Source organism: Aquila chrysaetos, chromosome 6, assembly GCF_900496995.4.
Source record: "Aquila chrysaetos chrysaetos chromosome 6, bAquChr1.4, whole genome shotgun sequence".
In the NCBI taxonomy this organism is placed as follows: domain Eukaryota; kingdom Metazoa; phylum Chordata; class Aves; order Accipitriformes; family Accipitridae; genus Aquila; species Aquila chrysaetos.
The window spans coordinates 2,871,672-2,891,631 of record NC_044009.1 but is presented as its reverse complement, the minus strand read 5'-3'; the positions used below and the strand labels follow the sequence as shown (position 1 = coordinate 2,891,631).

The 19,960-nt window shown below is 44.1% G+C and overlaps 1 protein-coding gene across 2 annotated transcripts in view; it reads right to left on the bottom strand.

Moving 5' to 3' along the window:
• Positions 1–301: 301 nt before the first annotated feature.
• Positions 302–19,960, bottom strand: part of LOC115342724 (Golgi integral membrane protein 4-like) — a 41,573-nt gene continuing 21,914 nt past the window's right edge. Inside the window, exons 7-14 of one of the 2 annotated variants that reach the window (XM_030017504.2) lie at positions 18,127–18,282; positions 17,716–17,994; positions 16,886–17,043; positions 12,742–12,950; positions 10,069–10,136; positions 9,601–9,765; positions 8,388–8,472; positions 302–6,987 (exon numbers count right to left, since the gene is read on the bottom strand). In XM_030017504.2, the coding sequence (XP_029873364.1) occupies positions 6,971–6,987; positions 8,388–8,472; positions 9,601–9,765; positions 10,069–10,136; positions 12,742–12,950; positions 16,886–17,043; positions 17,716–17,994; positions 18,127–18,282 (1,137 nt within the window). In that variant the 3' untranslated portion in view covers positions 302–6,970. The remainder of the gene's footprint in view (positions 6,988–8,387; positions 8,473–9,600; positions 9,766–10,068; positions 10,137–12,741; positions 12,951–16,885; positions 17,044–17,715; positions 17,995–18,126; positions 18,283–19,960) is intronic. The other variant, XM_030017503.2, reaches the window with a different exon arrangement.

Here is a 19,960-nt window from a genome sequence, read left to right as displayed (position 1 = left end):
CTTGAACAGTTAAATTGGTAAAAAGCTGCTTTAAGTCCTGTCTTTTCCGAGTTGCAGATTTCATTCCACGCAAAAAATTGCGGGGGTTTATTTGCTTTGTGTTTTGGTCAGGTTTTACATAATGTCCTGTTCCAGTTTTTATAGCAGAACATAAGCATTTGTCTATATTTAACTTGTAAAGTACAACAGTTATCAGGTTACATGGTTAAAAACCACAGAAATGTGCCTAAAAACATGGGTGTAGTTTTTCTTCACTGTGTTACCTATTTGGAAATACAAGATCTACAGATTACTATGCAAGTTTTCTTTAAAAGTGTTTATTGACTTATATAAGCTTAAAATATAACAAAAATAAGATTCTGAAGCCTATTTTTATTTCATAGCCTAAACAAAAACCAAACCCGAATCATACAACTTGGACTTCATTGAAGGTGTTAACTTGAATATATACAAAATGTAATTTGTAGCAATGTGGAACTTGTTTAAATAGTTTTGTTTTCTGATGCACTGAACATCAACACGACCAAGTGGTCTCATACCAGGACACCTTTTCCTGTCTGGAAGACTTGCCTTTTTAAAGTATATGGTTTTCTTAAGGAACACTTTAAACATAATTCAACAGTACCAAATATTACAAGTTATTTCCACATCTAATTTTTAACCAAATTTAATGTTGGGGGGAGAGGGCGTCTGCTAGCCTATAGAACATTGCTAGAAATCTCTTTTGATACCAAGAGGTATCAATAGGAATCAATGAAAAAAACAGGATCAGCATAGAAAAGGATGCTGAAGTCATAGTAATGGCTGCTCTCCTCAGAAAACACTTGGTTATCACAGAACAATAGGAGGTGCTGTGCTGCTGAAGGCACTTCTTGGTGGCTGAGGCAAACTTACCTGTGAAAGTTCTGGCTAGGATGCAAAACTGAAGATCTGACAGCCCTTCCTGGAAAATGTGTGGGTGTTAAGGAGATGGCTGGAGCCAAACCAAGCAAGTTTTGCCTCCTTAAACTTTGTGCCGTTCTCCTAACTACTATTAAGGGCAGATTGCACTCCAGAGCTGTCATTGTTTCAGTGACGAGGGAAGAGATCTGGCACCAGCCTCTGATGTTGCTTATGATCTGCAACGCAATTTGATTTCTTCTGTTGAGAGATGCAACAGAAGGGTCTGGCATTTGGGACAGAAAAGGAAAATGGCACAGCAGTGAAGACACCTGATTGCATGTGCCACATCGCTTAGCTCTGGGCTTCGTTCCACACTTGCATTTGAAGTTGTAGAAGAGGGAAAAACAAGCTAAGCAGAGATACCTCATTTCACGGAAAGCTGTGGAAGCCTCCTCAAATGTCTTTCCCAGAATGACTGCCAAAATTACCAGGAATTGGAATAGATGATCATATTCTTCCCTTTGGGTTCGAGTCCTGAACCTCTGACTCAGGTAAGGCAGTAGTATACCTGCATACTGACTTTCACTTAGCCGTTTACATAGCATGACCACAATAACTGGTTCTGTGATTATAGGCTGGAACAAGTTCGTTGTTGAATGGAACAGTGAACTGACCTAAACAATGATGAAAGCTGTTGAATATATCCCTGTGCCATCACTGTCATCCTCAGACCTTCTGGCTTACAGGCGTACCCTTGTACTGGAGACACACAGTCTTCTTTATAACCAGACATCTGACTAAACACATATTCCTTTGATTTCCAGATTTTCTTCAGGCACATGAATGTAAGGTTATAGAACACCCTAACTCCTGTCAGTGATACTTAAGCCTACCTCGTTTTTTCTACATATACTGATATTCTCCAATACTAAAGCAGCACAGAGTTCGGCAAAATCAGCAAGCTTCACTCCAGAAGTGGTCAAGTGTAAAATGGCACTGAGAGATGTAGGCAGAGGTGAAAAGACATACATTATTGCAAGGTGCAAAGAAGGAATGAGCACTGAAGGATGTTCCTTCCCTGGCAGGCCTATACTCCATCAGTCTAGGCTAGATTCATATTTAATCCCTAAGTTTTACAACAGCCAGTCTCACTCAAACTATATAGAATCTGAACAATAGTCATCCTTAGAAACAGCTGTTAGTTTTAAGCAAGACATATATATATATAATTAGAAATGAGAGGACATTCTTGGTTTGAGGATATGCAGACAGTTCACACCTATGGTATGCAAGGGTTTAGGGCATTTTCTCCTCCCAACTATTTCAGATGTCTTACAGAAAACATCTCATTAAACTCCTATTAGATTGTCACATTTTAACCCCTAAAAAATGCCATGTAAATGAACAAGCCTAATAATCCTAAACAAGTTTCCATGTAAGAAGTTGATTACAGAGAAGTAGGCTTCGTTAAATAGAAATTTCATTTAACTGATCAATATGCGTATGTTTTCCTCATCCATGCCTTTATTTGTAAGGGTACAGAATGTACTATTAATTCTCATCATCTGGCTGAAGATGTGGCCAAATCACTTAATACTTTGCCATCATGTGAACCCTGGAAATATGTTTGTTTACAGAAATCTAATCTACATCATCTTGCTGGAGTCCAAAGGAAAATAAAAGAGCAACCCATAAAAAAAATTTGTAACAACACTACAGGTTAACTATACCTTATCCTGCGCTGCGTCCTTTGGCCTTGCACTATGTCTCTAAGGAAAAGACCATTATTTATCCAAGAGACAAGCAAAAACATATGCTTTGGCTTGGTCAGTCTGCCAGCACTGGCTTCATATGAATACTTTTTCTCATTGTTTGCTCTCTTAGTAATCCAGCTGTTTCCTAAGACCTTCTTCTGTGCCCCAGTCTGCAATAAAACTCAGCCTGGACTTCTCATGCATATTGCTTCAACAGTTTGCCGCTCCGGCAAAACACTATTATTTGCTTTAAGCTGTGAACCCCCAGGCAGCATACCAAAATCAGTAACATCCCATATTGCTTTATAGGCCTTCAGACAGACCCAACACCACAGATTTTCTGCTTTTCTGGTTCTCTCCCGCTGGGTTTAGTCTCCTGTTTCATCTCCTGTTAGAGGAAAACAGTGAACCTAGTATTAAAACGGGGGGCAACTTGCTATAGGCCAGACAAGGAAGCACTAACCACTCACAGCTAACAATTTATGCAACACTGTGCTAATTTTAGTCTTGGATACAGCCAGGGCAGACAATCCCTAGAGCAGAGATGCTTAGTTCTCAGTTAAGGGCAGCATGAGACATATGGTTGCTAAAGCATTCTCCTAGCAGGGAGCTTTACATTTAGGGCTGAGTTGCTACAGCTCCCTCCAAGTCATAACTTTGAGGATTACTCATCCTAGATATGCAAAAGCAGAGAATTTGCCCCCTCATTTAAATAGCTCCTGCAGTCTCTCTGAATCAGCATGCAGTCTCACCCCCACTGGGGTTCTATTTCCAGCACTTCATTCACTTCCAGTAAGGTCTGAACTTACATACTCTGACAGTCACAGGCTAAGAGAAGCATGGAAGAGGCGTGAACGAAATTCAGCAGACAGATAGCTGTACTACACATCTCACTGGGGCAGCTTGGGCATGCAGGTTTGAAGTTCGTGCCACAGACTGTGTTGGTCGTTGATCCTGCACTGAACTTTGAAACAATGACATCTTACTAGCCCGGCTGAGAATTGGAGGCATTTTTGATCAGGATGTGTATCTGAACCAATAACTGCAGCTCCAGCTAATCTTATTCTGAATGTGCTATTTATAGCAGACGGTGGAGGCTGAGAAGTCTTACATCATACAGCAAGGTTGGTAATATAAAGCACTAACACAGCATTAACCATTTCAAGTCACTTTGGATATCTTAAACCACGTAACAGTTTTGCAGTGAGCTACTTGGTTAATAGACCTTATCCTAGACTCCCTGGAACAGCCTCTGGCTGCTGTTCTGACTCTGGCACCTTTGCTTATTCTGCCCACAAATTTTGCCCAAAGATACCAAGTAGGATGAGTACAGAGCCCCTAGAACAGCATTCATCTTCTCTGGAGATCTGTGCGCACACTGAAGCCTGGATACCTCTACACTTAAAGCAGGGTATTCTAGGTAGCGATACAAAATGGAAAGATCAAAAAACTATTTATAAATTGGGGGTTTTGCTGAAGCTCTCAAATGAAATAGCTTAATTTAAATAGGAGCTGGATCACTCCCGGATTTCTGATCCAGGAGAAAGCTGGGAGAAACAGAAGAAAGGCAGAGAATGCTCTGCAGGTTGAATGCTCCTTTCCAGGCCTGAGAAAGCTCTTCTCATCTTAAGTGGTGAGTTGCAGCTGAACTGCTGCTGACAACAGCTCTACAGTGACTGTGGCTGGGGTGCTCCATCTTTGACTTTCTTAACTTAGCTGAGAGAAGGTGCCTAGGCATGGCTGCAGATAGAACTCTGTAGCCAGGAGCTCTCTCATGTCCTCGCAAAAGCTAGTATCATCAGTATTCACCTGTGAGCAGTTCTGTATTCTCACATGGTTTTGGAAGGCACAGTTCAAAACTGTTGCAATGGGGCTCTTTGTGGTCTCGGCGCACAAGTACATCCTCCCCAATTTCAGCAAGCAGCAGATCAGGTATTTGAGGTCCTAGCAACATGATTCTACTGGGCTCTGTAATAACCAGCAGTACCATCCAGCTGACCTGATGCTGTAGCTCTAGAAAGGGCAGCATCTGGAAAAGCAGAGTTCTTGTTGCTTCCACACAAAGCAAGCAGAGCACCAGCCACATTAACTACTCCAGTCTACCCCACAGTTTGACTTGCACAGCTGATTGTGCTGGTAAGAAACACAAGCAGAACAAAAACAAAGAACCAAGAAGTCCTATGACATGTTAATTTCAAGCTCCATTAGAACCAGTGGAAGAAAAAGATCAATACTGTCTGAATGAAAAAGAGCAAGCTTATTGGGAGACAAATATTGTTTTTCCAAGTGTCTAAAAGTGCTTACAAAATATGCCCCAAAACAAAGGTTTTACAAAAAAGCTTAAGTAATTCAAATAGGGAACAAAGGTCTCTCCTCTGATCTTCTATCAGGTCACAACATTCAACCACAAGCTGCATTTGACAAATGAGGACCCAGAGTCCAGGACTTCTGACATGGTGACAAGGAAGCAGGAGACAGCTCAGATGCATGGGTCTTGCACAAGGTAGGAGATGCGAGCGCTCTGCCCTGTTCATGACTAAACCAGCTCCCAGGCTTTGCAATATCATGATTAAGCCCATTCTCCTTTCTGCTGCCTCCTTTTTAAATTCCAGGGGACTCCAGCTGACTCATTCCTTCTTTCTATCTGAGGTCAGGCAAGATGCATTTTGGAGACTAAGCAAAGCACCACAGGTTTCAATCTACTGATCAACAGAACACTAGAAATACCCCAACTTGATGATTAAAAACCAGACCTGTCTAGAAAGAGCAAAATTTATCTTAGCTCCCTGTCAAATGTTGGGAGACTGGAAAGAAGCTGAACAGGATAGAATTGCATTAGCTGGGCTCCAAATATTCCTTCATATCTACCATCATGAATACTTTTCCTTACTTTTTTTTTTCCCCTCCTGTGCACCAGATTTCATCCTTAGCAAGCCTTTCATGCTTGCTTGGGAATCCTGAACAACCTAGGGCACCTAGGGAGGTGCCAAAAGCTGAGTGTATGTCAGGAAGATAGGGAGGGAGGAGGTTACGGGTCTGAGAGGCAGACGCAGGCTGGGATATGCTCTGATACTTTCTGCCAAAAGCCTGAGGAGGGCAGAGTAGGGACAGCTGTGGTGGGATGCTGCAGCTGCATCAGGAATAGTAGTAAGGTTTGAGCAAACACACTCATCACAGAAATGAATGTCTGCTCCCGTCCTGCTGCTTGCAGGTGAGAACTTTAAGCAGTGGATAGTTTGGCCCTTCCCAGACTCTGTTGACGTCCCACTGAGGGCATCTACACCACCGAAATGCTGCACAAAGTAAAAAGAATACCCCATTAGAGGGACTGGCAGCTGTGCCATGAAGCACTTCATTCACCACAGCTGGTGACCTGCAGAGGTTACTGCAAGGATGCAGTTGTTTCTTGGTGGCAGTCCCTGCCACCATCACTGAAAAGCCCGTCTTAGCTCAGGCCAGCCCACATCTCCTGGAACCCAGGGTGCGGCAGCAATGTCAAGACAAGATGCACAGCATTAGATGGGGAGGCTCCAAGCCCAGCAGGACAGTCAGAGCTCAAAGCCAAGGAAAGGAGAACTCTACAGGGTTCTACTCTGAGTCACTGGGAAGGGTCTCTGCACAAGGAAGAGGATCCAGTTGTTCATATACACACATGCACACACATACACTGGCTGGCACGTGGTCATTTCTGTTGGTGGTCATGGTTAGCCATCACCCTTGCATTACTCCAGACAAAAAGCAGGCTAACTTCCTCTCCACCTCACTCTGATGGGAGCAAAGGATGTTTTAAAGAAACACTACTGAGCAAAATATTTTATGAAGACAGATTCCTTTGTATTAGCAATCAGTCCAGTCAGTCCAAGGACAAGTTCAGGCACCCCTCCGCTGCCCAGGGGGTTAAAAAAAAAAAAAAAAATAAGAAAGTCTCCAGCTTGGGAGGGGATAGGGAAAACAAGAAGGTGAAGAACACAATAAATCAAAAAGTGCTTCTAAGAAAAGCAGCAGGATAAAATCATTCCTACAGTCTGAGAGCACTTCCATGCTATTGACCAGAGAGGCAGCAATGGCCCCACACATGTAGATGTAATGCACATTTGCAAGCACCCTGTTCAGTGCCTGCGGAGACAGTTATCTCCTCCTGCCTTTGTGTGTTCTGGGCAGTGTTTAATACAGGAGCCAGTTCCCAGGAGGAGTTCCCATCCCCTCATTCCTAGCATATTCCATTTTCCTTCAGCATCTTTCAGTAGTAGTCATCCCTCTTGCCATCAGCTCTCTGTATGCCTGCATGGTTCTTCTGGTCTTGGACAAGTTCCAGGTCATCATTGTCATCCACCTCACCTCCATGATCCTCCTGGGTGCAGAGGGAACAGAGCCAGGAAGGAAAAATCAGCAAGGTCTGGAAAAGGAGACCCTAACTAGCAGCGCACCGTGCTGCTTCTCAATATAGCTGTTCTACCATACCGGCCCAGCTTGGGAAACTCAGGGAAACAGGGAAGAATCCATCTCTGCCAGGGACCTTTAGGTGTCATTGGCAAGTCACTTAGCCAAGACAGAGAGGTAAGAAGCCTGTGTTGCCATGATCAGCCTGTTCATTTTATGCCCATTTAATATCCTGGCATTACAATGCCATTTTAAGATCTCCGCCTGTTGCTACTACTACACGAATAGAAGATATCCTACATCCACCACATTTAAAACTGTGTAACAAATCCCACCCGTAACGTGCAGCAGTCAGCACAGCCTGCACTGGCACTTCTAGGTCTGACTATCCAGTATACAAGCCAGGTTCTACACAGGGCAAGGATAGCTCCTGACATCAACTTTGTTCTGCCCACTCCTTATTTCCCCACTCCCTTCATTCCCAGCAGGCAGCCCAAACCCTCAATTCCTCAGCAATCATGTTGAAACTGCAGAAAAAGCCAGCAGCAGCCACTCACAAAGGGCAAGGAGAGGACGAACTAGACTGGAAGAGGATCCTTCATTTCTACCTATATGGGCCAGAAGGCCCCAGGTGATCCTGTCTAGTACTCGTGCTCTCAATCTTTGGTGGCCTCCAATCTTTCTCCTAGAGGAATGCCAACTTGTCACTGACTACAGCAGTCCTGGGGCTCTGCGACACAGCAATAATACCCGTTTTCAGCCAAATAGAGGAGCAGTTGCTTCCTGGCAACTGTGGCCCAAACGCACCACCTCCCACACTTCCTTCAGGAGTGGGACATCACATTCTTCTGCCACCCATACTTTTGTTCGACTTGCTGGCTGTAACCCAATGACCCTTCTCAAAGCACAGGTGTAGTTCTCCCCAGCTCTTCCACAGACACAGGCTAGACCCAGTAGGACCTGTGCAGCAGCAGACTACAGGGCTCCCAGTGAATTTCTCACCACAGGAATAAACCCAGGGTAATGCTTGGAGAAACACATATTGATCTTGTCTAGCTGCACTGGCACAGCTTGTAATTCACCCCAGCTGCTGTTTGGTAAGCATCTCACAGCTCAACTGCTGCAGATTGATGCAGAAAGAAATGAGGAAGGGAGATAGAGCATAAAGGGTACTCTGAACACCAGAAAAAGAAAAGGGAAGCAGAGGTATGTGGACTCTAGGTTTGTTCTGGAGATCCAACTCACTGAGCAGGCAGAGACAAAACTGAAGTCAGTGCTCACATCTGGCTTCCCAAAAGCTGAGTCATACTCAGCTCCTGCCTACCAACATACCCAGGAAACAATCACACCAGAGAGGAAAAGAGGAAGAACCTTGGTGTCGTACAATTTCTTGCTCCTGATCTTCTTGATAGTCATCCATTGGGTCTTCCCTGGGCTTGGCAGGTCTGCCAGCATCCTGAAAAATACAGAAAGTCAGACACTGTTGACAGTGCCCCATCCTACTTCCATTCCCAGCCAAGGATACAGCTCTTGTATTAGAGCCCCAGGTCTGGAAGACTGGGCTACAGAGTAGGAATCACGCGTCAGCAGAGAGACCATGAGGCAACCCAGACTCCATTTGTACTTTCTCCATCCAGTCTGTCTTCTCACCTGCTGGCAGCAACTGCCCAGCTCCTTCCCCTGTGGAGAGAGAGGCCTCTCCTGCAGCAGGAGGGTCCCAGGGCCAGGACCCTTGCACATGCTTCTGTTGCATCAAGTTCCAGGGCCGCAGGGAATCTAAAAGTTACTTAGGGTGGAGCTTTAGGGAGCACAGCACAGCCCTATGTGAAACTCAGGTATTTATGTCACTAATTCTTTCCACATTTTCAGTAATCTTAAGGAGGTGTTGCTCTGTTGGTGCCAGCATCTCTTTCTTGTTTGATTTCATTGGCCTGGGTTTCTTTTTTTTTTTTTTTTTAAACCTCCTATTAATCATGATTTTAGAGCCTGACAGATAAAACACTCCTTTTTAAAACAAGCAACACTCAGCTGCTTGTCAAAACAAGCTAACATTTCCCTGATGCAGAGTCTGGCTTCAGACAGCAAGCAGCACTTTGCAAAATAAATGGATTCCATCTGCAAGCAGGCAAACAAAGAGGCAGAGTTCTCACGTGTTGTCACTGCTGCCAACAGCTTGTTGCACACCCACCCCAGGAACAGCAATGGCTGCACCGACCAGACCCCAAGCATAGCATATTATTGTCTCTGGTTTTGGTCTCTCAAGTGCTTGAAGACACAGGCCTCTGCAATAATAGCTGTGGAGCGAGCCATCTCCTATAAAATGTCTCTCCAGCCACGTAGGTGCTGCAAATGCTAGGGATGACTTCAACAAGCAGAGAGGACAGGGCCAGAACAAGTTCTGGTACTGACCAACCCACCGATTCGCACTCAAAGAGGTTTCTCCTGCCTGCCATATCCTTGCAGTGGGATATGGATCCATCCAGGAACGTGATGTTTTGATTTGAGTCCTTAAGCTCTCTGCCTCCCCCCATTCATAGCTGGGGATCTCTCCCTGGCCCCTGCTGGTTGCCCTCAGGTCAGTCACCTTCAGTGGCTTCTCCTTCGACTCTTCTTTTACGCTGGGCTCCTTGAACTTCTCCAAACCTCCCACCTTCTCTTCAAAGTCAGGTCGCTCCAGCTCAGCTTCCTCAAACTCATCCTCACCTTGGTTATTGGGATCCTGGGCAGGATCTGCAGCATCATCTGGCATCTGGACAAGAAAAGCCTCTTATGAATACCAGGCAGGATATCCCCTTGGGATACAGAAGGCTCGCCGCCTTCACCAGTAAGCAGAACGTGCTGGCTTGTAGCACTTCAGCTGCACCTCTCTACAAGCATGTTAGTGGTTCTAAAAAACAAAAACCCCAGTCTTTGTTATCCCTCTGAATCCCTCCAGAACCAAGGAGCTTGGAATTGCATGTTATAGAAACTTCTGGGAAAGCATCGACTTAAATGGGAAAGCTGGATTCTTATTCAGAGCTAGGGTTAGCATCCAGATAACAGCATTACTTACCATTGGTTCCTGGGCAACAGTCTCTTTCTGAGAATGCAAATTCTCCTCTCTCTCAATCACTCCTGCATCTGCAAGGAAGAGGGACAGTTATCAGTGTACTCTCTCAAAAGTCAGTGTCACCAGTTAAGATTCCCACTTGTTGGGGAGCAGCTGTATTAACTCTATGCCAAGCAGGAATCTGTCTCAACACTGAAGTTTTTAGAGGAATGCTTCTTCAATGCTGTTTGCAAGAGTTCAGGGCAAAGCAGCACAACGCTCCTACAGCTGCCCAAACTGCTTCCTTGTCCCCAAGGCTGGAGCGTAAGTACGTGTTGAAGCATGCCCGTAACTTACTGAATGATACACATATGATACGAAGACAAAAACCAGCTCTGAATTCAGGCCCTAATCTATATTAAGATGCATCTTTCCCTCATGCCACTGCTAAGTTTGGGCAGCATCTATAGCAGCAACCCAGCCATGCAGCTGGTCACACCATCACCGGGAACGAAACTGACCATGGCAGGTCAGTATGTCGCTGCCACCTTCCCCTTCACTGGCACACAGCTGCTGACAAGAACAAAAGGCAGGCTTCCTCTGCCAGGTAAAGGGACAGTCAGGGCAGGAGTACTAATGAGACAAAAAAAAAAAAAAAAATAAAATACAGCCTTTTAAAAATATAGCCTTTGCTTTCAACTAAATAAAGGCCTAATCCTCACCCCGAATTGGATATGGCTCTGACATGTCCCAGCTCTGGCACTCACCACAGGCTGAGTGCTTCTCCTAAAAAACATTAAAGGAGCCTGTGAGACAGCAGTGTTCCCAACTGGACATCAGCGTTCCCAACTGGACAGCAGCACAGCCAGGGCAGTCGAGTCATTACTTTGGTTGTTAATTCCAATTAGGACACAGAGGTCAAGGGCTATTGGTCCTCACGCTCTCTTATACCTGCAATGAGGCCTTTTCTTTTCAGGGTAGAATTCACTTTGATGTGAACCAATTAGTTCAGTTCCTCTAAGGGGACTTGCTGAAAATCAGGTCAGCAAAACATGAAATAGCAGCTAAACATAGCTGTGGGAAAGCACAGGAATACCGAACCTCCTCTCCAAGCGGGCATCTGTATGCACATTAGCTGTTAGGTACCTAACTGTTGCTGTTTTGGAAGGGAGGACTTACGTGCACAGAGTGAACTGAGCCAGTAGTCTGGGAGGAAATCACCCATCTTGGGTGATTTCAGCCTTTTGATCCAAGATTCAGTTAGAACTACTGACCTTCATCTCTGCCCCATGACATCCCTCCTCTTTTCCAAATCCAGAGCCAAAACCTACTGTCAAGAAACCAGGCTGAGACTATCTTTATAACGTTTAAGAGGATGCAAGTCAGCATTTCAAATGAGATTCTCACAGGAATCTCAGCTCCCAGCTTCCCTGCCTTAATGCATTCAAGACCGCAGCAAAAAATTAGCCACATGAAAAGCCACCTACTTAGTCATTCTACCTCAGACTAGCAACATACAGAATTAGCATTAGTCATATCTACATTTCAGTGTCTCTTTTTGACAAAGGTAACTAGCTAGCTTCCAGATCTTACGGGTTATTTCCACATGTGCACGAGAAATTGATGGTAGAGTCTGTTTGCAGCAAAGAAATCTGTTTACAAAGTACTCACACTGTATATCCTGGCCTCTTGAGCACAGCAGAGGATCTCTGCACAGATTCTCAGACTTGACACCTCTACTTGAAAGCCCATTTTAGCTCTCCACCGCCTGACTGGCTTACTGCAATACATTTTTGATGTCGTCTTTATTTGCTTCCAGAGGAAGTTTGTAGCTTCCCTCTTACACTTGTAGACATACAGCTGCAATTAAATCAACCTTCCCTTTGTTACTGGACCTATGTAAGTGCTCCGAGCCCCCACCCACCCACTGTAATTTTCTGAAAGGTCTAGTCATTTTACAGCTGTTTTGTTTCACACAACAACTGATAAACCTCACCTGGAAAATGAGGCAAAGAAAAGATTCTGCCCTCACATGCATCATCTAATGGATTATTCACTAGCTGGTTTCATGGTGTGATGATGAACTTTACACTAAATCAAATGTTTCTCCCAACCAGTTATTAGCAGAGTGAGTCAATGCACAGGGGTCTGAACAGATCCAGATCAGAAGACTGAGGAATTCTAACACACTATTCTAAGAGCTGGCCTCTAATTGCCCAAATGCAGTTACTTACTAGACTTTAAAATAGCTGTAGGTGCTCTCTTGGCTGACTAACAAATACATCTAGCTGCCCTTGAATTTATTTGCTTTTAGCCCCTTAAGGACAGTTGGGAAATTTTCTGCTCTAAGTTAGAAAACCCACTTCTAAAAAAACTAAATTAATTCCTATGGGACACTGCGATCAAGTCTTAAAAAACAGTGACATTTTCCCCATCGCTCCCATAGGAATGAAAGAAGAATTGACTTTACTTACACAGATTTTAAGTCCACTACCTTGGGAACGTGTGAGGATGCAGGACAACAGGGAACAAAAATGGAAAACTGTCTAGGCTTTTCATTTGACCAAGGACAATAAAAGCACAAGAATACTTAGAGTTGTAAGGTTTTCCTTTAACACAAGCAGAGAGCTTTTCTCACTCCCCACCTCGATTAGCGACAAATTAGTACTGTACAGCATAGGATTAGTGAAACCATACCCATTTCGAGTTCCTCATCATCTGTCCTTTCCTTCTCGCCTTCCTGAACAGCTATCTGATGCTCTTCCCCTCTCTTCTGATTGGGTGGCTGTGGGCTGCCTTTCTGCATCTCTTGCCCAGGCTTGGGATCAAAACGAAGGCTCTTTGGGTAACCGCGCACTTGTTCTTCATCCATCTGGGCATTCACTTTGTTAACTATGTCTTTCCAGCTGCAACAAGGGTACAAAACAAAACAGAACCCCCCCTGCTTCAGTATATCAAGAGATATTTCATAATGCTATTCCATAACGGCAAGCCAAGGAAAAAAAACTCCAACACATGCAGAAGTTTGTCCTAATTTAACTTTTTGGCAAAACTAGCAGATTGCATTAGTTACTGTGATATCTGCTTGAAAGAACATTTAATATGCCACATAACTACAAAGTAAGTTATGCTTTGTAAACATAATTTATTGTAGAACTGCTCTAATATTATTCATATGATACAGTAACATATCCACATAGCAATTAACTCCAATTCTAAACAGATACTTACTCATGCCTCATGCATACCTAAATACACAAATCTAAGTTTTTGAAGAAATATCAGAAACGTAAATCCTCTTTACTGTTCCAACTTAATTTAAAATGAAGATGCTACTAAAGTAAAACTGTAGAATTTTTGCCTACAAGGAGAAAAAACCCTTTCAAAATAAACAGGAAAGCTGCAATACAAAGTTGACAGTTTCCGTTGTCTGATAATTTTTTTTTAAAGCTACATGCTCTTTAGGAAGCTTTGCAACTGGGATGGATACTTTAACCAGCATCTGTTTATAAAACTCTTCCATAGCATGCATCTGTCCCTTGTACGAACCCAAACAGTGAAAATAGAACTAGTTGAAAGGAAACATTCACATACTGTTTTGATTTTTTTTTTTTTTTTAAGTGAACATGGGAAAAAGTTTCATTTCTTCATTCAGTGAGGGAAGCCATGTTCCAATATGATCTCCTGCTTTTCCTACCCCCCCCCCCCCCCCCCCCCCCCAAATTTTTTCATCCATCTGCTGACCTGAAAAGTCAATCTTCATACACAGATCTATCTGCGAGAGTTCAGGCAACCGTTTTCAGGCAGATCATAGTCAGGAATACCTTCCTCTGTAATGGGTCCACCTCAGATACACTTCTGCTGATGTCTACACCAATATCTATGTCTGCTTCCTTCTCAACAGAAGTGCCTTAGAGGGACAAGTACTTGATATCAAGGTATATGCCAAATGCAACACATTTTTCATTGATGCTCCTCTGCCTGCAGCAATAGCACAGCTCACGTGGATACTCAGCTGGACACTCTGCAGCAGAGTACTTAGTAACACCATTCCACTGCACGGAAATTAATTGGAGGTCAGAGAAGAAACGGACTATCTTCAAATTGGTTTGAGTGAACCCCTGAAAAGCCCAGAAGGCAGGGCTGTCTCACAAGGAATGTTTTCTTCCCAAATATCCTTACTCAGGGACACCTTCAGAAACAAAGGGTAAAGGAAGGAATAAAATCCCAACAACAGGGACTCTCAAAAGCACTTGAAACAAACTTTTAATCTGAGTAAGCTACCACCAGTTTCAAGCAGGATTACTGCTTAGTTTAGCCTGTCCTGCTACGTGAGCCAGCTGAGATTTTAAAGTCTACTTAAGACATTTAAGTTTTTAACTGCTGAGAAAGGACAAGTGGCCTTAGCTTTAGCAGCTTTTTAATGCCAGCATACTACCACCACACAAAACTTTCAGTACGAAAAATCATAACCCAGCCTTCAGCTCAGATTTCTCCATTATAAAACCATCAAAATGCAAATTGGCCATCAAGAGCTCATCTGGAATCTGCTGGTCTCAGCCACCCAATGCAACAGTTCTTGGCATTGGATGCATGGCCTCTTTTGTACTCTACTGCGGCATGATATTGTTCTTGGCATTGACACCTTCTGGAGAAAGTTGGTTTATGCACTCCTTATCACAAATCTCATGCAGTGTAAATAACAGCCTCCAGCTGCTCAGTAATTCTCGATGATAGATCCAGGAAAAGAAAAGCACACCAAACATACCATGATCTCTGTCCTTTCAGAAGGTATTTGCCAAACAAATCCACTATTTGCATTTTCTATTTGAGTCGTGACAGTACCCTCACTAGGCTCTACATAGCTGAGGAAAGGTCACTCTGCCATCACAACTTCAACCCTCACCTTCAGTTACACCCATACAAGTCCCTCCCTGTAAAAAGGCAGAATATCCTCTGTGCTGTTACTGTGTGTGTCCACGTAGATGTTATCTATCAAAGCAGTATTGGGAGGACATTGCCCTTTAAAGAAATATGCAAAGCACAATCTCTGACCTGGGAAGATTACAAGTTAAGTGAACGAACAAAAATGGCAGAGAAGAATGGGTAGGATCAGACTGAATTGAGAATGAAATCCAGAAGTCTCCTCTACAGATAAAACAGAAGTTAAATCTTGTTTGATCCAGTAAACTGAGCAGGTATGACCTGGACACACACAGAAGATAAATAAGTTAAATGAGGAATCTCTATTTTCAGAGTCAGTTTTTGGATTATGGCCAGACTTTGATGAATTGCAGTCTCATTTTCTTCCTTTTACAAAACAGACTAGTCTTCTGTGAATGCTGCTGAGACTGTAAACAGTTTCTCCTGTGCCTGTACAGCATCCAGTACAACAGGATCCTGGTCCCTGACTATACTCCCAGGTACTACAGCAATACAAATAACATACTGTAGGAATTATCCTTTCTGTTACCTGCATGGAACGGGTAAGTTCATGCCATTCTCTGAACCTCTGCCCTTTTCAAGACACTCCCCTCCCCAGAGCTCTCCTCTCCCGTTTACCCCAAGAACAGGTCTGGAGAACACATTGTGCTGAGGATGTCCGATATGAGCAACAGATCCAAGCTGCAGGGAATTTTAATACCAAGGTTTCAGCTAAGCTCAGAAGATTGTACCAGTTCCAGGTCTTTTATTATAAACCCCGACCCTTTTATTGATATGGCTGAATTGGTTTGACTTCTCCATATGAAGCTGAAGTTGATATAAACTACATCATCTCAAATGCAGGTATGCAGGAACATAGACAGGACAAAAGCCTGGGCTGTTTGATGGATTCTGGTTGTGTCCTCACTTCTGGCATAAACTATCGCTGTAAACTGTTTTACCCCATTCTGGATAAACCCCACAGTTTTGGGATCACAGGGCTCAGACCTGTCTGACTTCTCACTTTCTAATCAGGCTCTGTGAAGGAAAATCCCTAGCATACCTCAGAAGTGCACTGGCAACAGGAACCCAAGCTCCACTCCCTGGGAGGAAAGAAAACATGGACGAGACAATACAGAGAAGCAAAACCAGAAAAAACTGTAGTACCTAATTAGGGCTGGTTGCCTGCTGCTTCTAGATTACCATATGACCTTGGAGATGAGAAGCTTTCAGATCTTCAAGGTCTGGTTGTTCCTGCAGAGCTTGGCAGATTATTTAGTGGAAAAAATGAGCAAGTTGCAGCTCTAATATACAACTTAAAGCCTCTTATTTATAGAAACTGAAGGAATTTTTAGCCACCCTTGCTGCTGCAGATGGGTTGCTTCCATCCTGCAGAATTTCTTCAGTTTGCTAAACAAAACAGGATATTTAAGTCACCATCACTGAAAGGGAGGAGATTTCTTGAAGTCTGAACTAACTCCCCCATTCCACCCTCTCCTCTAGCTAGTAGGAAATCTGTGCTGACCTGATCTCACTCAGCAGTAACTCCTCTTTCTCTCTCCTCCCCACACAAACACTTCACCAAACAGTTCAAACAGAAAGGCAGCCTACAGAGCATGTACCAATAACATAAGAGCCTTTTTTTTTTTGTCAGCACAGCACCCACAGCAGTCTGTGCATTCAGTCACGCAACATTGCCTGCAACATGACTAGTCTTCTGCTTCGGCTGAGATGGAGACCTGGCAAGAACATTCAGTTACAAGAATTAGATGACAGTGGAACAAATAACTAACACTTTCTTCAACCATCTTGCAAGTAGAAACCACAATAAACACAAAAAGAAAGAGACCAGGGATGAGCCTGTATGGTACCTTTCAGCCTCAACATTGAGAGTAGAAGGGAGTTTTGTTCCACCAACCTTTGCATTTGCACCTGTTTGCTCCCTGTAGAGTGGTGGTTTTCTGGCAGCTGAGGTTTTTCTGCTGCAGAGGGTTGTTTCAGATCAGACAGTGACAATCCAGGAGCCTGGCTTTCCTCATTGCTTTTCACCTGAATGCGCATCACCATCTTTAGATCCTGCAGAGAAGACACATGCATACGCTTGGGATATACACAAGCTCCTAATCTCATCAGATACCTGCAGATGTCCTTTGAATTTGGGCAGGTTTATGGGTCAGACAAATCCTTTATCAAAAAACAACAGATTCAGCAGTGCTCCAGAACAAATCTACAGTTCTCTCCAGACAGCCTGCAGTAAGAGAGGTTCTTCTCCTTCCACACAGCCAAGAGGAAATAATTTGGATCCTATGTGACCCAAGCTTGTCTTGGGTAGGTGAATCTCCAAGAAAAGAGGAAAAACAAAACCACCTCTAAAAAAAAACCCCACACATTGCCAGTGTAATAGTTACTGTAATTATAGTCTAACCACACTGCAATTATTGTCATTTTTCTAGAGATTTGCTTTCCATAAGCTCATTCTCAATCACACCAGGAGGCAGGGGAGCTGCTTTTATGATTTACTCTTTGTAGATCTGGCAGGATCCAGAACAAGAACCCTAGCCTGTTAATCTGAGCCCAGCCACTAAACCACAAACTCTTAAAGAGTGCACAGGAGTCTGAAACCTAGGGCCAGGACAGTTTCCACATCAGGGAAGTGGAATGCACATATGCATGTCATTACAAATATCATAGTTTTGAGCTTCAAAAGCAAGGGCTACACAAAACGAGCAGCTAGTGTGCAGAACTTACTGGGTTCCCATTTGGTAGACTGTTCATGGTCCGGGTGAATCGGATCACATGGCCATCCTCGCGTCTTGCTGGCCAGGCTGGCATAGCATCTGGCAGCGAATTGGCATCTTGCGGTGGGACTGGATGGGTAAAGAGCACATTAGCCTGTGGCCTCGGGCCATCGTTACTGTACAAGTTCTGGCCCTGCAGCAGAGGGCCGTCTGCCTGCTTCTGAACCCCAGAGACTTGTGATGCCACCGGGTTCCCAACAGGGCGATTCTCCTGATTGACTGGAAAAACCTGCAAGGAAGAAAGGACAACAGCAAACTCTAAAGGAACAAGCTCAGCTCCCTCCAATTCAAAGCCCCATGCTGAAAACCCACAGAAGCCCTGCAGAACTCTCCTCCCTGGGGTTTTCTGGGACTACCACACCTTCTGCCTCACGAGCTGCAACTGGCTGTTGGCTGGCACCATGGGCTGCTCCTTCGGCACCTGAAACTGCTGCTGCCCCTTCCCAGCTCCTCCTCCTTTGAAACTTGGCATCTTCTGTAGAGCTTCCTTGAGCTGCCTGAACTCTTCCATCTGGGCCTGAGGGGATGAGAAGGGTACAGAGAAGCCTCACACAATAACAGGGCTAAACTCCTTGCTGAGAATAACCACTCTTTTGTGGCCAGTTGTTCAGCACAGATACGCTACTAAAGAAGCTATTTTATATATATGAAAGGCGGGAGATAATCCACAACCATTAACAACAAGCCCAAGCTAGTCTTCAGCTTTCCCTCCAGATTTCATGGACATTCTGTATTCCCCCTTTGCCATTCTTGCATATTATTTTATTGCATACTTTTACCCTGGAAGTGCTGACCCATGACACCGATTCTTTGCCCAATGTTATTTAGTGCATGAGCCATTGACGTAACTCCTGCCTTTGCACAAGAATTGCATCCTGGGTCTCATTAGGTGTGACTCCCTCTCCTCCTGTGCCTCACACACATGTACCTTCAGGTCAGCTTTTTTTTTATTCCTGTGGAGGCATTTCTCCTCCTCATCCTGCTCATCTCAGCAGGGCTGACAATAATTGGCATAATCCTACTTGACAATCCAATTTACTTTGCAAGACAAATGAATATTGATTCTCCTGGACTGTTATGCAAATGCGACACTTTTCTCTCTACTGCAGCTTATTTCTTCCATCTCCAACCCTGAAAAGTAGGGCTTGAAAAACTACTCGGGAAAAGCTCCCCACTCCTACCCCAGTTATTTATAGGAAAGTGAGGGGGGAAGAGCTTTTCATATGCTTGCCAGGGTAACTGGAAATGGACCAAATTAGGGACTGGACAGAGCAGGAAAGCTTCCAAGCAGCAAGGCAAGTTTAGCAGGAAATTAATTCCTGAGCAGGCTCTGTTGACTTCAGTTCTTCCCCCTGAAATTTGACCTTAAAATTACATTAAAAAAACAAAACGCAATAAAACCACTCAGCAAAGCTAACATAAAAGGAATGAGGAAAGGAAAAGGAAGCCAAGAACAGTTCATGGGATATAGCTCTAGCTAGTGAGAGACTGCTTCCAGTCAGAACAAGCCAGATGGAAGCAAAACTTGTACCCATCAAAAGCCTGTTAAGGTGGTCAGCCCAGAGGAAAAGAAGCTTTAGACTAGCCTTAATGCACAGATTCCCACATGCTGTTTGCACCCCATCACAGCAAGCTGTGCATACATCACTTGATGCCACCGTGCCCCATTTTACCTGGCAGACCAACTGATACGACAGCCACTGCAGGCTGCGCTTGTGAAATCCTTGGAAAATGAACATGTTGTCCAGAATGCAAATTACTCGTCTAAACTTCAACAACAGGATACTCAGTGCAAATCGACACTGCAGTGAAGAACTGCAGTGCTGATAAAGAAGGTGGGAGCCCTTGTGGGTGTCTGCTCTAACGTATGGCATCTCGCCTCACTGAAGGCAAATGCAATTCCATTCACCTTTGTGTTATGAAACACTGATTAGACGCTACAAAGGACTGATCAGAAAACTGAACAGAAAACCAAGATTTAACACCAGGCTCATTGTCACAAAGGTCCAAAGTATTTTTTGAAGTCATTGGAACCAACCACTGCCACTTCTGTAAGAGCCAGAAATAGCAGTCAGACAGATGGTTGGAGCACAACTTTGTTACACGACTGTCTAGTACATTCAGAGCGGGGAGCTGAGCTGTGTCTTCCACACCCAGGGCAAATCCTTTTACTCTTGCTCTCTCTTAATTTTGGC